This window comes from Ylistrum balloti, unplaced genomic scaffold (genome assembly GCF_031769215.1).
Source record: "Ylistrum balloti isolate Yb309-2 unplaced genomic scaffold, AGI_CSIRO_Ybal_v1 Utg370602, whole genome shotgun sequence".
NCBI lineage: Eukaryota > Metazoa > Mollusca > Bivalvia > Pectinida > Pectinidae > Ylistrum > Ylistrum balloti.
Genome location: NW_026782372.1, coordinates 245023 through 262887, shown reverse-complemented (window position 1 = coordinate 262887; position 17865 = coordinate 245023). Strand labels below are relative to the sequence as shown.

The following is a 17865-nucleotide window of genomic DNA, read 5'->3' as shown; positions in this document are numbered from 1 at the left end:
TTCTGGACATAGTCACTATTCCGGACATTGTCAATAATCTAGACATTATCTCTATTCCGGACATTGTATCTGTTGTGGACATTGTTACTATACTAGACATTGTCAATATTCTGGAGATCGAACCACTATTCCGGACATTGTCATTATTCTGGACATTGTCACTATTCCGGATTTTGTTACTATTATGGAAATTGTTACTATTGCCAAATAAGCTATGTATAAGAAAGAAAATTACAGACAACACTGTACTGTGGATCCGGTCCTAGCCCGGTCCCTACTTTACCTAATCCCATATTTTGGAGTAGCTCCCCTTTAAATTAACTTCCGGTGTCGAAAGGCGTGCGTTTTGAAACAGAGAATGTCTCAATTACCAAAACAACAACAGGTAAGACAACAATATTCCCGGACAAGTACTAACATTTTACGTTAGTTTACATCACTCTATCGTGATACCCCATTTCTGAAACTTCTGATTTGAATACAATGCGTGTACATTTGGAGTGTTGTTGTTCGGACGCCGGTAAAAGAATTGAATCCCCCTTACACATAGCCTTCGTTGCTATATTTTGATACTAGATTGTTAATATCGAGCATGGGAAATTGATAAGAGCATATTTTTCTCTCTGATCAGAAGTACATTTCTATCCGATCAGAAGACCGCACAGTTTATGCTTAATCAAAATTTTGTTCTGGTCAGCAACTCATATTACTTCAGTGTTTTCTACGTCAGAATGATGAATTCTGTTTCATCAGGTTGAATAGAGGATGCACCGGATCCAACCGTGTTTTCTTAGCTAATATGATAAATCCTTACTGTCTCATAACTGAATATTCAAGTCAAATTGCTGTTCAGACATATTTTAATTTCCAAACTAATGATGTATTTTACTTTTTTTTTCTTCAGACTGGAGATAAAGATAAGGACAGAGAAAAGAAGAAGAAAGAAACAATCTTAGATCTGTCAAAATATCTTGACAAACCAATCCGAGTCAAATTCAGCGGCGGACGAGAGGGTAACTAAGATTTATCTCCTGAGTGTTGAAGAAGCCAAACATTTATGAATTAACGAAATTACAAAATGTATTTTCTGAATACTAAACTTGAGATAAATATTTTTTAAATATCAGTCAAAGTCTGACGATAATTTATCAATCATGTCAAAACCATGTGGAGTGAGGGCAGTATGATTGTCAAGTAGGTCTATTTACAATCAATTTAATATAAAACTAATCGGGGCAAGCTTTGGCAATTTATTGGCAATGAACAACACTTAGTAATTTTTGGGACTCGGATATTTGAGTCCTTACCCATGAGTTTTCTATGGGACTCACTTAAATTTTGAGGACTTGCTACATTTCTTAGTTATAGGACTCATGAAAAATTGGAAAATGGTGTTCTGATATCAATGAAAAAATCATGAAAAAAATTGCTTGCACTGATTTGACTTTGAAATTATGTCACAGCTTTACAACTGCTAGCATGTGTCAATTTTTTCCTTTTTTTCCCTTGCACATGCTATAATCCCATGTGTGGCTATTATCTATACTTTCTTCTAATGTAGTGTCGCTAGCATCTTAAAATAAGATGATATGTAAATATTTCACTATCTCTCTATTAGATTACTTCAGTTAATTATCATTTACTTTGTTGTCACATTATATGTTACAGCCAGCGGAGTGTTAAAAGGTTATGATCCCTTGTTGAACCTTGTACTGGATGGAACAACAGAATATCTCAGAGGTATGGAGTAAACTTCACTAGTTAGGACAAACAAAATAATGATGGTTTTTCCTGTATCAAGTAGGTAGATTCTTTTATTTTAGCCGATAATTTCATATGGTTTATATAGGAGAGTAATCTTGATATAAGCAGTGCTTTCTTAAAAATTGTCTAAATACATTTATGAAAGACACAAAATATTAAATTTAATAAGGTTACCAGAAACAGAAAATACTTTTTGTTCTGCCTAAAGATAATACAGCTGGGTAAGTTGGCTAGAAACAGAAAATACTTTTTGTTCTGCCTAAATATAATACAGCTGGGTAAGTTGGCTAATATTTTGTATCAAAATTTGTTCTCAAACTATTAAATTCTAAGTTAACACTAACACTCTTCCAATGGCATTTATAGATATTTTGAATGACTCAAGTTTGCTAGCAACACTAACCATATTAGCAGTGATGAGGTTAACCTGTATGTGACCTCCGGGGTCACTAAAAGCTGAAAATGACTGCTATTTTTATGCTTTAATTTCAACTTTTTGTTACTGTTTTTAGATCCTGATGATCCCTTCAAGTTGACAGAGGACACACGCCATCTTGGACTGGTAGTATGTCGAGGGACGTCAGTTGTCTTGATTTGTCCATCTGAAGGAATGGAGGCCATCGCTAATCCTTTTGTCCAACAAGAAGGATGAAAGCTAGACTTCACAAAATGTTCTTCAGGCATAAACTTGTTATATACACTTTACTTTGAGAATTTTTTCAAAGTTCAGGGTGGAAAATATCATATTTTCTCAAAAATCATCTTTAATGTGAAACATTGAAAAATGACATCCAAGAGTTTCTTGTTTCCTTCAAACACAGTGATACTCAATATTGCATTTCTTGAATTTACCTGTCCAAATGGTAAATGATAATTACCTATGTTATGGTAAAATGTTTCGCTTGTCCATTGTGAACTATAGCAAAAAAAAAACAATTTTTTCTTATCAACCATGATTTCAATTTTAGCCAGTATCTAGCAGGGAAAATGTGCTATCAAGTTTATTCTATTGAAAGACCTTGACCTTCTTTAGAGGTCAAATTTGTTAAAATCTGCAACAACTTATTTAGAACCAAGAGGTCGAGGTCATGATTTTTAAAAGCTTTTTGCAAGGATAAATATCAGTAAAATTTGCCCAATATAAAAACCGACTCCTGAAGGATCAGTAAGTGAGTGAGACAGGTTTTTAAGGTCTCTTGTCAATACCATCTGATGGTGCAGAGTTCTGTATCAGTGTTAGAACCTGTTTTTGATCAGTTTGAAAAATTGTATTGAAGGAATTGATGAATTTTTATGTCAACAGAGAAAGTGCTGATATGATGTTTGTACTTACCATGAAGTATGAAGTGTAAGAGTATGGTGTGAGAGATGTTTGGACTCTATATAAATGGATGAGGATGTTGATTGTAAGTGTTGAAAACGTGAATAAAGAATGAAAGGACTCTATTGTTTTTTTTCACTTTATTTTATTAAAGTTTCTGTTTAACTGTTTACTGTATAGTTTGTTACCATCAAGGCCGTCTATTTTTTGCTGTTTTGGACTTTCTGGCTTTCTAAAACACAATCAGTAGAAGATACATGTGTAATGTCAAAAATGAAAACTTTGAATCATCTTGGGAAAATCCCTTTATAGTGTGTGGTTCGGTGAATCAGCTTTATACTGGACCTTTTACACAATCACTCCAGATCATCTTAAACATAATCTAGACCAGTATGTCCTGTTACATCACTTTATCACGGGATCAGTTGTTATACCCCCATATCATGGCTTATAATGGGCCCCCAGATCTTCTCCAGTGTCAGAGGTTTGGTCGTAATCAGTGCACTTTTTGGCATCCCCGTGACAGCATGTGGAAGCTCAACAATAAGAAAATTGACAGGCATAGACATGTTGACGGACATAGACGTGTCAACAGGCATAGACGTGTTGACGGACATAGACGTGTTGCAGGACATAGACGTGTCGATGGGCATAGACGTGTTGATGGACATAGACGTGTCGACGGACATAGACATTTTGACGGACATAGACGTGTTGATGGACATAGTGTAGACACGGTTATTTCCACTAGTTAAGGTATGTTTTGACATGTGTGTAACATGTTTAAAAAGATCATGTGTGAGTGAAATTTATGTGCATTTAGTGAGTACAACCTTAACTTGACATAATTTCAAATTGTTTACTGCCTACTGCTTTACAAATCTCACAGTGTAACAGTTGGGGTACAGGGTATGTTGTTAGCAGCTAGTATATTACTAGCGAGACATAATATCAAAGTATTTTAGTTTGTCTCGTGATATGCACTTGCATGAGAGAACAGGTCCCCTTAATAGCCTCAGCTAATGGGGATTTCCCTTTAATTGGGCATAGAAAAGTCAGACTAGAGATTGAAGATTGAAGCTAGTTCAAACCCAAGTGATGGGAGGGTGTTTTTCATTACTCCTTTCTATTACAGATTTGGTGTCGTTGATCACTCAAACGATAGAAGCTATAGTCTTGGGGGTCGAATACTTTGTGAAGGAGGGAGTAGTGTTGAAGTCTAGAGTACAGGTGACCTTATCAGCCTTGGTTAGTTAGAATTTATTTTTAGTAGAGCTGTAGAGTGTATGGCTACAGACTGAAGGGTCGCTAGTTCGAACCCCATCCGTGGCAGGGAGGTTTTTATATCTCCTTCCTATTACACATGTGAAATAATCTCCGTAGAATGTCATGAAAAAAAATAATCACAAGACAATTTTTGCCTGATCACATATTTAATAGTTCCAGCTATCACATTGGAATGATACAAGAGAAAACACAACAAGCGTTCCCCACAACAGAGGCACGTCAACAAACGGAGGATTTTCTAAATAACGTGCAGTGTGTATCACATGTACCTATTACATACATTATCCTAATACATCTTTCTAAAGACATAATAAGGGATTATAATATATTTGAGACAATCCTAAATCTGCTACTCAATGTTTGTTTATTTACTTATGTCTTAAAGACCTCGCATAGAAATGATAATTCTCTTCGAGACATTCATTTTCATATAAAATTTTGAGACGACCCCTCTTTTACCTCAGTCATTTTGAGACAAACCCAATTATCAATATCTCAATCATTTTGAGATGACCCCCTTATCACAAGTCATTTTGAGAAATTCCCTCATATAGGAGTAAAACATTCATATCTTTTCTATCAATTGCAACACAATTTTCAAAACGACTTTTCCTCAAAACTGCCTCCGACATATATGAGAAAAAAAAACATCATTCACAAGGATTCATATACATATATCGATGAACTTTACAAATTATAAGAACTGTTCATATATAGATTTTGAAATTAAGCACTTACCAAATCATCTTTATTAAAAGAAATGGATAAAAGCATATGATTGGACAATTTTTCCTACTCGGCCATATTGCATGCAATCCAACGTCGGACATGTAATGAGAGTAATAATTTAAGATCTGGTAGATTTTTAAATTGTTCACATAATTTGTGGAAAGTATCTTATAAAAAATTAGTACTTGGCAAGATTTTATTCTCAAAACATCGAAACGATGCACAATAATCCATTATTTTAAACCCATTTTTAGATGCAATATATAAATATAACCAGAAACAGGAGAACTGGTATCCGAAAAGCATTCAAACACAAGCCTAGTTCATTAATAATTAAAAAAATAAAACTTTTACTTACAAATTACTTGCATACAAAACACAAATTGATGCGATGCTACAAATACTTCAAAACATGCTGCATAAACAATAACATATATCTATATCTATATCCCGTATTGTTAAACTATTGCAAGGTTTTCACAAGTCTAAACAAATCCTGGCGGACATTTCCAAGACTTGTATCCTCTTTGTAAATATCCCTTTATAGAACAGTGCACCAAAATTACTAATCTAGTGTACAAAGATGATCGGTAAATTTTCTAAGAAAATTCCATCCATGTATTAAAAAAAGTTAAATATTCCGTCTTAATGTCTTTTTAAGTCATCAAGTGCATTGGAAGAGTGTTAATTATTGTTAACTACAGATAGTTTGTAGTCTGACCAAAATTACCTGTCGTGTTTACCTTTTAAGTCATATTAGTTACAGGTGGGTTCATATTCTAAAGGGAAGCGTAACTATATTCTGTACACTGAACAAATAACAGTTGGGCATACCTTATACCAAATGTAATTGCCCAACTCGAATATTCAAGACCAAGTTCAAAGCAACAGGAAATTCTCAGGTCTGATTACAAATCAAGACTTCCCGTAGAAAAAAACAAGATGGAGTAGTGTAGAAAGAATGGGCAAGTGTTTCTATTGATAGTTAAATGTTATTTACAGAAGGATAAAATCACGCTTGTTAAAAAAACTTGAGTCGTTTCGATAATGCCACTGTGTGTGTGTGTGGAAGACGGTGCCTCTTTTAAAGTTACATTTGGTCCATTTAAATATTAATCATCATTTACATCCATATTCAAAATGATAAACTGATATCAAAATAATGTTTATAAGCAATAAGAAATATAAACAGTGTACGTATGTTATAAATGTAGATAAGATGCATCACATGTTTACATTTTATGAAAAAAGTAAGAAAAAAAAAAAAAACACAATTTTATTATTTTTTGTATCAATTGTGTATATGTAGAAGAGGATTTGCCATTTTCAGGCTTTGCCATTTTCATTTGGCTTCAACAGTCCAATATAAATCTTAAGTCCGAAACAAAACAGGATTCAAAGATAATGAACATATATATTGGTAATAAAATGAAACATAAAAAAAAATGAATTCCCTCGAATTTGTCCTCGTTATATACGATCAAAGAAGTTATTTTCAGGGAGTTCTGCCTTTTGCTATTTTTCAGGACAACGCAAAATTGCCAAAAGTAATATCTTGAAAAAATGGAGTACATAAAGAAAATAGAAATATGTTTTTGCTTCAAATTTTGAGTTAACTTAGGGAAAAAAAAAACATGACAGACAAGATTTTTTTCTATGTCAACGAAACTGAATGTTATAAAAATGGTTCACAGTAAGTTTCAAATTAAATTTTCTGTCGTGCGATACAGGAGAATAAAGACTCAAATTAGCAGATATGATAAAGTCACTGCTTATAGGGGAGAAGGGCACCAAAAGGGCCACATCTCTTACATTCTACGTAAATGGCAACAATATAGTTCAGTCTGCATTATAAACGCTTACTGGTAATCACAAGACCAAAGGGAGATAACTGAGACAAAAGTCTGGAAATAACATTTATATAACAGTTGTGTAATTTGATAACATAATGGTCAAACACCATTCATACGCTAACAAATCTTTAATAATTAAGATAGTAAGTAGATGGACGAAATGAATTATCAAGAATTATACATAACAAAGTTCACACAAACTTCCTTTCATGTGTAAATAACTTGTCATCATTGAGCTTATTCAAGTAAAATTTCACAACCCAAGAAATCAACACCATTTACAAACTGGCAGTTGAGGAACACAGCGTATTCGATATTCTAAAAATATTACACTCCTCTTTTTCCATTGCTTGCATTTGGGAGAAATTAACTCTAGCAAATTTGTAAAAATCTACAAATTTATAATAATGAAATTTGTGTTAATAAATAGTAAATTGATGAAATCCAATATTTGTGGAGAAAACATGGATGCCAATTGTTTAATGATAAGGGAAGGTAGCGAGAATTCACTTTCTGCCATCTTTAAAAGTGTTTAAAATATTGTGAAAATTAAGTACAGTTCACCATGAAACATGACTATCTCATGCATTCCTTTCTGCTTCAATCTTAGCATGAAATCGTAAAAAAAAAATATGGAAAAAAAAGACTTTTACAAAGTTTCAAAAGAACTCCTGACTGGCCAGAAAAATGAATTAAAATTACAAATTGTGTGAAAAATGTCAAATAATATTAAAGTGCATAACCTAATTTGTCATATTTCATTTATTTTTCATTACCAATACACAGAAAGCAACATCAGTAAACCTATTCCAGAAATTAGCATTAGATATAAATTTACACTTGATGATTGACAGCAAAGCCAGGGTTTGACTTATTACAGAAAAATGAAATAGAACTATTTTCCATTTTCCTATAACAGCAATATATATATGTATAGGTGGGCTGACTACCAGACTTTGGCTTATTGCCAGATAATTTAACATTAATTCTATATAATTTTACTACTTCTGTATAGGAATAATGTTTTATATACAGATGTTTAAAACGTAACGAGAAAACCTGACATTAACAGTAACAGTTATAGACCAAGTCTAGAAAACATATGTACAACAAAATGGAGTTTTAATAATAAGACAAAAAAAACTTGATGACAAACTTACATTGTGCAACCTGTCTAAAACGACCCTTTACTATCAAGAAACCTTCAAAAACTGATTCCTCACTTAGGTTAATGTTGAGTTTTCTGATATTTTACATTTTTGGGGTTTTTTCTTTTTTATTATTAAAATCAAAATGCAAATCTGTGAACAGAATCTGATTTCTAAACTTCAGGAAAAAGTTCTAAAACAAATTTCCCAATAAAATCACAAATAAATCTATAAGTTAGCCCAAATTGTATTTAAATCTGGGTGCCACATCTCATGCAGAATGACTGTATATATTTCCAGATTCATATAAAAAATTTGTGAAATTTAAAGTAAGGAAAATTGTTGAAATTGTTAAATAGAGAGAAACTATCAAGGACATAAAATTCTAACATTCTAATAATTATTCCACTATTCTCTATTTGAGGACATTGAATTATTTAGTCGGTAAAGACAGGTTTTACAGTGTGCAGTTTTCATAAGCATGAGAGCATCTTATACTGATTTTTTACTGTGATTCCCGATGACGCAAAAAACTAAAAAGTGTTTTTCTATGATACGGAACAGGAACACAGATACTATAAAAACAAACATATGACACATCTGTTCAATAAATTAAAGTAAGCGACTAAATTGACTAAAATCACACACGGGTGAGGAAACCAAGATGGAGGGTTTGAGGAACTTCCACTGTTTCCATGGCGATGCTTGATGGATTGAATGGGAATGTGACAGGATACGAGAATTTTGTGTCCATTAGAAGTGTATTATCCGAATCTTGTGGTCGTGCTTTCAACTTTTTCTGAATTTCGCGGATGAATGGAATTGGTACACGCTCCTCAAATTCATCTACTGGTGTGTAGAGATTTAAAATTTTCACAATCTGAAAAATAAAAAATCGTAATACAGTTAAAATGCAAAGACCTTATTTTTGGGGTTTCTTTTAAAGAATTCAAATATGTTAAATTTACGGAAATGTTTGGGTATGTGCATCACTTCCCCCTCAATATCTCATCTTTACATTTGTTTTAGCAATTCTAATTTTCAAAAATTCTCGTTTAAGATTTTCATCCTCGGCACCTGACATCAATGACGAGTCCCAGGAGGACAAGTATTCGTATGATGTAATTTAATTCATTACTCAACCTATACTTTGTCCATTACAAAATTTCTATGCGAGTTTTTTACCCCATTTGTGTTTTCTGTAGCATCATTCATATTGATAAATAAAATTTTTGTCCGTAAAATATGAAATTAAAACTAAGATTATAAAGCAATTTATTTAAATATGTATTCATCACTCATGTTGGCCCATATTGAAACATATGAGGCATTATAGTGGGAGGAAATCAGATTACCTAGAAAAAACCCTCCTGGTCAGAAGACTCCATACCTGTTCATGTTCGTTACGAGAATCAAACTATGGTTATATGCGTCGATGAATAAATTATTTATTAGCGATAAAAAATGCAATTTAACTAAAATTTTAAGAAAATTCACCTGAGCTGTTGTGAGTTTGGAGCACATCTCACAGATACTGTCCACATCGGCGACAGTTTTTCTCGCCTGTAGAAGCTGTGATGCTTGGATGATGGGTTCCATGGTAACCTGGGCTCCTACTTCATGTAGTTTGTTGTCGCGTAGCCATTGTTCTAGATGACTAAGGTTGTAACGGATCTGCATTCCCTTCGACCAATTACACATGTCCTTCCTTAGCAACAGGTTGTTAAGGGCACCCGCACATATAAAGTAGTAGAGCTAGACAGGAATATAAAAATAAAGTATTAGGACAGATCAAATATCAGAAAATACGTTAAATTACAAAAAAATGCAGTTTTTAATTGTTTTGTGCAATGGTATTTACATTCACAAAACTTTTGCCAAAAGGAAAAAAAATGTTTTCTTAATTTTAAGACTTATGCAAATTATCATGATGGCTGCTTTTCATAAACATTGAGTAGTTTTTTCGGAGATTCACATGGTTACTCTGAGGAATGTTCATAGTTACATTGTGTTTTTATTCGTTGACTTTCTAGCTATAATGTTATCAGAATTCAAACATACAAAGTATGTATTTTGACTTCTTTTTAAAAAACATCCTTAAGAGGAGCTTTTATAAATTACTTTTCCAGAAGGACTGACTTTTCAAATGATAAATAAGAAAAAACAAGAGGCCCATGGGCTTTAACGGTCATCTGACATAAAATACAAGATTTCAAATTTTGAACTTGAGAAGAAGTAGAAAAAGTGTTTTCAAGATGGCGGCCATGTTGGATTTCGGACCAACCCGAAATTAACAAACTTTGGTCAGGATCATGTCACGATCATGTCAGGTAAGTTTCAGCTCAATGAGACATGTAGAACTTGAGAAGAAGTTGAAAATGTTTATGCCGGACGACGCCGGACAAAAGGTGATCGCAATAGGTCATCAGAACCTTCGGTCAGATGACCTAAAAATTACAATAGTTTACTTATCGATATTGATCCCTCCTATACAGTGATTTATTTTGAATGAAGATATATTTTTGAATTCATGTTGCTGAAATTCATCAAAAGTTGGTACTATTCTAAATGCTGGAAAAATCGTGAATATTGAATAAAAACAGACTCCATGTTTTACAGTTTTAGTAAATAGTGGGATATTTATTCAATTTACCTGTCTGAAGATTTGCTTGACAAGCTCAGGATCAACAGCATGTTGGGTTAATACTTGGCTGTACTTGTTCATCTGGAAACAAAATTTACAAAATTCCATAACATTGTACATAAAATAAAAGAATATAGGGATAGCGACCCAAACACAACCCTGGAGTTTGATAATGAAGATAAAACATTCACTGATTTTCATAAAGATACAGATAAAGTACCTGGTCTCTTTACAGAGGTAGTATCTGCAGAGAGTATTACTATATTTTTCAGGTGATAAGTCCCTGTCTGGAAATAAGCCCACACATATATATTTCTGTTTGCTAAAATACAAGCCATTATTTTCTTGTAACCTTATTCCAGTAAAAAAATCTATCCACACCCCAGGACTCCAGGTTTTGTTTAGGACTATTTCAGTAAAACACATTTCACACCCCAGGACTCCAGGTTTTGTTTAGGACTATTTCAGTAAAACACATTTCACACCCCAGGACTCCAGGTTTTGTTTAGGACTATTTCAGTAAAACACATTTCACACCCCAGGACTCCAGGTTTTGTTTAGGACTATTTCAGTAAAATATCTTTCTCATCCCCAGGACTCCAGGTTTTGTTTAGGACTATTTCAGTAAAACACATGTCACACCCCAGGACTCCAGGTTTTGTTTAGGACTATTTCAGTAAAATATCTTTCTCATCCCCAGGACTCCGGGTTTTGTTTAGGACTATTTCAGTAAAACACATTTCACACCCCAGGACTCCAGGTTTTGTTTAGGACTATTTCAGTAAAACACATTTCACACCCCAGGACTCCAGGTTTTGTTTAGAACTATTTCAGTAAAACACATTTCACACCCCAGGACTCCAGGTTTTGTTTAGGACTATTTCAGTAAAACACATTTCACACCCCAGGACTCCAGGTTTTGTTTAGAACTATTTCAGTAAAACACATTTCACACCCCAGGACTCCAGGTTTTGTTTAGGACTATTTCAGTAAAACACATTTCACACCCCAGGACTCCAGGTTTTGTTTAGGACTATTTCAGTAAAATATCTTTCTCATCCCCAGGACTCCAGGTTTTGTTTAAGACTATTTCAGTAAAATATCTCATTACACAGTAATAATTTGCTTAGAATTTAGATAATGGACAAGAAACTTCACCATCAATAGAAATTTATTTTGGAGTCCTCGGATGAGATAGATAATTTAAATACTACAGCCTCGGAAATGCCAGCAGTCAACAACTTTCAAATAGAAGTAATATGTTTAATATAGCCTAATAGCTTATAAATCTTGACAGAAAATATATGTTGATCACATAAACTGACCACATTAATGTTGTGTTTCGCGTTATTTATAACACTTACAGCTTTCATGAGAGAGTCAAGGGAGAGTTCCTTCACATCGTCTGGGTCTGTGGCAGTACTGGACGACCGTCCTCTCATTCCTGAAGGTTTACTTGCCGTGAGTCCAGCGATGGCCTCATGTTCCAGCACCGCAGCCACTAAAGGAAAAAAATATCTTGTTACCCAAATAAGCCCATGACTGGTAATAAACCTTGTCTTATACCTAAAATTATTTCATTTTTAAATTCTTGATATCAAGCTGAATAAAAGATTATTTGAACTTATACAAATCACTCTTTTTAGCTTGGTTAGAAGTACAAAAGTGGTGGAGAAAACCAGAGAACCTGGAGAAAACCCACAAGGTTACCAGGTGACACAAATACCTTTGATCTCATTTAAATGACTTTGTTATTTGTTTTGTTAAGGTTATATTTATGATATTGTATCAGATTCTGTGTAATATATACCGATCATCGGCTGTATGGTCTCCTCCATCAGTTTGATTAGGGTCTGATATATCCAGACTGCGAGATCACTGAACACCTGCCGATACTCAGACAGGTCAAAGTTCCGTAGGCAGTGTTCGTTCTGACGTGTATTGTTGTCCGACTGGAACGCCTGATGATATCAAATATTGTGAAAATTAACAATGGATGCCATTCTTATTTTTCATTTCCTTTTTTTATTATTTCTTTTATTATATTACAGTCAAACCTGTATATAAAGACCGCTCATAGGGAAATAAAAAAAACTGGTCTTTATAGACAGGTGGTCTTTATTTTATTATTATTTTTAATAATTTTTAATGATAATATTTCATTATTACTCTTACTTCCACTTTGATTAATTTTACACTGTTTTCAACTCAAATAGAAACAAAAGTCCATCTCCAGTACAAGTATTTAAGATACAATGCAATATTCACAATCCTAGTAACATGACTATATATAGCCGTTTTCAATTCAAACAGATATCATTTTAAAATGTAGGTCCATTTTCAGTACAAGTATACAAGACACATTGCAGTAATCCAATCCTTACAGTAAAATTATATATCATTGTTTTCATTTTTGGCTCGGCAAAAAATTACAAACATATTTTCCTTCTTTGTCATGTAATAAGTCCTCTAACATTGAATTTGTCCAGTCTGGACTTGGCGAAGGATACATACCCAGGTATATATAAGTAAGACTTCATTTCTTACCTTTTCTCCGCTGTACTGCTTGAGTGTGTGTAATAGACGACAGGTATTGGCTAGCCATAAGGTCACACGGTCAAGGTCACCATGATGTTTCTGCATAAAAAGCATACATCAATATCAGACCTGTTTTGTTATGTAAAATAACGGTTCATGTTGTTGCAAGAAAGACAAATGCCGGTTTCTACACTCCTAAAATCATAATATTCAGTAGTCCACACAAACGGCCAAGGAAAATGTGAAAAATAATACAGATTTAATTTCATCCCAAACTATTATTTTGGAGCCAAACTAACCAAACTCAAAGCCTTTTATAGGTATTATTTTTCGATAAAATTTAGAGTTCACAATTTTTTTTAATGGAAAAACCATTAAATTAAAGTTCAATGAAAATTTACTATTTTATAACTTTAATCTAATTCTGCTGTACACTTTTCCAGCACAAGGTTTAGAGTTACCTACCTTGACACACTTTCGTACACTGTTTATTGAGTTGGTGAGGAGAGAGCGGACCTTTTCATCATCATTGATGTAGTCTGTGTGTCGTACACACATAAACAGGACATACGCTGGTAGACCAGGCAAAAGACCTGCAGCAACTTTTGGCTTCAGGTCTACAACCCAGCAAGATTTCAAAATAGTCTGAGAAAATGAATTATCCAGTACTTTCTTTCATTAGAGTTCCCAATTAAAAAATCTTTTAATTGGTTGTTAGAGAAATTTAACTATTCTACAAAATAATTGTTGAACACATTAGGTACAGATCCACGAAAATTGCTGACACCAGTAAAAATACACGAAAACTTATGACTCTTTTAACAGGAAAATAACAATGGGTGACATAAAGGAAGAAATGGTACACTCAATCTGATGACACATCAGGACTGATGAAATTCAAATGTACGCAAGAACTGATGACACAATGTTAAAGTACACATAGATTGATGACACCAAATAACCATTGTCTGCACTAGTTACATAACAAACATTTACGGCACTCACCCATGATGAGATTTTTGATGAGTACATTCTCGTCCTCCTTTTTATACTCTAACATTCCCATGTACATGCGTTCTCTGTGTTTGATTGAGGCAACATTGTCCACACTAGCCTTATTCTCATCCTGTTCCAGCTCTGCAGCTATTTCAGCAGCTGTGAAAAAAATTTACAATGTAAGAAAAAGTGAGAAACTGCAAAAAGAAGGAGATAATGTAAGTTATAACACATTCTACAATATATTAGCTATAAATCTGATCAAATTAGATGAAAAGGGTTGATTCATGTGATGGACAAGAAAATTATATTTGTACTGTGTTTGGAATTAAATCATGTAGATTTATTTTTACTTTTGTTATTTCAAATGTTAAACTTCGAAAAGAAGGGTGTTACATTTATTTTAATAAAAAAATAAAGTAACAGAAATAACGATCAAGGGAGATAACTTATACATACCCTCGCCATCCTTCAGACGTTTAGCATACACCTTCAGCATTTTCTTTAGTCTTCGCATCTGGTCGGAATTCTTGTCTATGGTTTCTCTCAGGTCCTGAAATTTGTTACATTATTGTTTATTTCATTTCATATCTTGCAAAATACAAGGTTAATAGCAACTAATTTTTTATTCCTTTTTTTATTCAATTTTACGATGAAGAATTCAAAACATATAAAAGTGATGTGGAACCGAAGCTGCATTGATGTTAAGGTACGCTGAGACTGTGATCAAAATCTCCATTTAACAAAAAAATATAAAAAAAGAATGTATTAATTTCACTAGATTGTTAAAGGATGTTACCTCAGATTTAAAGTTACAGATGTTTTTTCAACGTTTTTTTGTTTCTTTTAATCAAATTTGAACTTCAAAATAAAAATAAAATGTAAATGTTTAAATACCAGGTTCTCTGACGTGAGTCGCGTGATCTCATGCTGCATTGTTGCCTCGATCTTAGCCTCGGGAGATAGAGAGATATTCTGTAAACAAAAACAAACTCATTATATCACAATTACTACTCATCATGAAACGTAATCTGTAACATTTAATTATATGGTCTTCAAACTTTAATTCAAACTTTGTTATTCAAAGTTTCCATTAAAAATTCCAAAAAATGCTTGCTTTAAATATTTACCTTTAAGACTGAGTTCAAAATTCAAATTTCATCCCAAATATTTACTTTCAATATTCAATCTTCAGACTGAATTCTAAATTCAAATTTCCCCCCAAAATACTTCCTTTTAATATTTAGCCATCAAATTGAAATCTAAATTCAAATTTCAAAGTCTTAACCAAAGAATTGTTAACTGTCTATGTTTCTATGACTTATTATCATAGCACGTGATTATCAAATCAACAATAACGCAGTCTACAACAGATTGTGCATCATTAACAGTTCTTGTCACCATATTATCTGGTACTTCTCTTAATACATATTTTTCTGTTTTGTACATAATTGTGAAATATCAACATGAATTCCATTTCTTTAAAATTTGCTATGTTAAAAATGTAATTTAGCGAGGGGAAAAAACCCACAATTTCTTCAATAAATTTCTTTTTCAAAAATATGTATTTAAACAAAAATTCACAAAAAAAAAACATGCGAAATTTTCAAAAAGTTCAAATATGAAACAACATGCTTTTGAGCATTTTAAGGAAAGTCTGCATGCTTTAAACTTCAAAATACATTAAATATCAACCACTTTAAGCAAATATCAAAAAAGTTGTGTATATCAATTATTTTCTTAGAAGTCCGCCTAGAAGTTGTTCAAATGAAATGCACAGCCCCAGATGGCCATCACCAAATCTGAAAAAATGCATTATGGGTATTCTCATCACCATGGCTACATAATGTTTGTCATAACAACAATCATGTCAAATTTGTTCCAGATTGTATCGAGATACTAACATTTCAATGAAATGCTAATTTCACTAAAACACATTTCATTGTAAATTAAATTTCAGCAATTGTTCATTTCTAAAATATCCTTTTAGCCCTAAATATGATCCATCTACACACGCTTGATAACAAAAATATTCTAATACTGATCAAGGCAATTCCATGATCTACAAGAAATTGATCAAAAAATAGATCTTTAAGTTTCAAATAACTGGAAAACATCTATTTCCTTTATAAGGACACTAACTTCAGCTAAGTACTGAATAAAAATTTTTACTAGGTACAATGTACATTGAAATTTTTTCAGCTACATTTTTTTCATATTTGAGGAATTTAATTAAAAGCTACATTAAAAATGGCACTGTTTTCCTAAATTTGATTAGCTGAACCACAACCCAAAGTGCAGCATAATATGGTGGAATATACACATAAGTAATATAACTGTATCATCTTGGTTAATATTGGAGCAAAACATGGTTAATATTAACGTAAGCAAACAGACAACCAATAATTCAATACATTTACATCAATATTGAACCTTATCTGCATACAACATCTTGTTTGATACATAAACCAAAAATACAATTTCTTACATTCATTACAAATTCGTCCTTTTTTATGCTATTTTTTTTACAAGCTCTCTTGATTAAAGTTTAAAACATGCCTCAAATTTGTTTTGTAAAATACTTTTGTATAAACCAAACAGAAGAAACATTTTAAAAAAATATTTATCATTGGAATTTTGTTACTTTGCACCTTTTTGCATCTATTTTGTAAATCTTATAAACATGTGAAGTATTTGTTTAAATTTGATAAATACAAAATCTTAAATATTTCGGTTTTATGAAACACAGATATCTAGTTTTTTGAAAGAAAAGAAAATGGTTCGAATATTTTATTTTAATAACTATTGAGAATTTATCAGAAAAAAACAAACAAACTGACATGTAATTTTACCTTTTACTAGAGAAAAAAATAACAGCACAGATTGGGTAACATTTCAGGTATGTAATGAATATTAATATATTTGTTATCAAAATATCTTTCAATAATGAAAAAATTCTGAAAATTTAATTTTATCGAATACGAAATTAAGCAAGTTGATTAAACTATTTCTCAGAATTTCAGGTTCTCAAGATGTTATATACATGGTATTCACAGATCTAGAGAACATATACGTATATAACTGTATAGCTCCATTCATTAGCAAAGTGAGCATTCAAGGCCTATTTGGAAATGAAAAACATATTTTTATCATTCTGTTATCATAAAAAAAAATAACCAGATTGCTTTGTACCATCTTCTTGCATATTTTTTTTATCTCCTTATAAAATGGAATTTTAAAAAAAAATCCCCAAATAGGCCTCTAAACTTTTAACCAACCAGAACATACATAACAGAAAATGGAATTATGGAATATACTATACTCAATAACCTTTACACAGATAGTGAAACCTTGATTTCTGTTTAAATACCAAATTTCAAGAGAATTAGATCATTAATAATTTTAAGAAATATTCATATTTTTATTTCCTTCGGAATAAAGTAACTGAGTGAAGAATTTATTAAAAGTTATCTATTTAAGTATATTATCATGCAAAAGAAGAGAAAAGATGAAAGTTAAAATATGAATAAAAAGCTAGTGTATATTATGATATAGCCATTCTGTGCTTCAAAGAAAACTGCAGTG

The 17865-nt window shown here is 32.3% G+C and overlaps 2 protein-coding genes across 2 annotated transcripts in view; one reads left to right on the top strand and one right to left on the bottom strand.

The window, feature by feature from the left end:
- Positions 1–322: 322 nt before the first annotated feature.
- LOC132556919 (U6 snRNA-associated Sm-like protein LSm7) lies at positions 323–3206 on the top strand. The gene is made up of 4 exons (XM_060221375.1): positions 323–385; positions 905–1013; positions 1669–1740; positions 2277–3206. The coding sequence occupies exons 1-4, from the start codon at positions 359–361 to the stop codon at positions 2414–2416; spliced, it is 348 nt and encodes a 115-aa protein (XP_060077358.1). The 5' UTR covers positions 323–358; the 3' UTR covers positions 2417–3206.
- Positions 3207–4499: 1293 nt separating this feature from the next.
- LOC132556915 (unconventional myosin-Va-like) overlaps positions 4500–17865 on the bottom strand; it is a 94640-nt gene continuing 81274 nt past the window's right edge. The window contains exons 35-44 of the mRNA XM_060221372.1: positions 15178–15255; positions 14740–14833; positions 14290–14439; positions 13750–13901; positions 13294–13383; positions 12557–12707; positions 12111–12247; positions 10756–10827; positions 9600–9857; positions 4500–8982 (exon numbers count right to left, since the gene is read on the bottom strand). Coding sequence (XP_060077355.1) covers positions 8743–8982; positions 9600–9857; positions 10756–10827; positions 12111–12247; positions 12557–12707; positions 13294–13383; positions 13750–13901; positions 14290–14439; positions 14740–14833; positions 15178–15255 — 1422 coding nt within the window. The 3' untranslated portion in view covers positions 4500–8742. The remainder of the gene's footprint in view (positions 8983–9599; positions 9858–10755; positions 10828–12110; positions 12248–12556; positions 12708–13293; positions 13384–13749; positions 13902–14289; positions 14440–14739; positions 14834–15177; positions 15256–17865) is intronic.

Bases quoted from the DNA above. Each gene is read 5' to 3' on its own strand.
- LOC132556919 (XM_060221375.1), top strand. From the start codon at position 359: ATGTCTCAATTACCAAAACAACAACAG. The intron at 1,014-1,668 runs GTAACTAAGATT...TATATGTTACAG, and splicing joins ATTCAGCGGCGGACGAGAGG to CCAGCGGAGTGTTAAAAGGT. The intron at 1,741-2,276 runs GTATGGAGTAAA...TACTGTTTTTAG, and splicing joins AACAACAGAATATCTCAGAG to ATCCTGATGATCCCTTCAAG.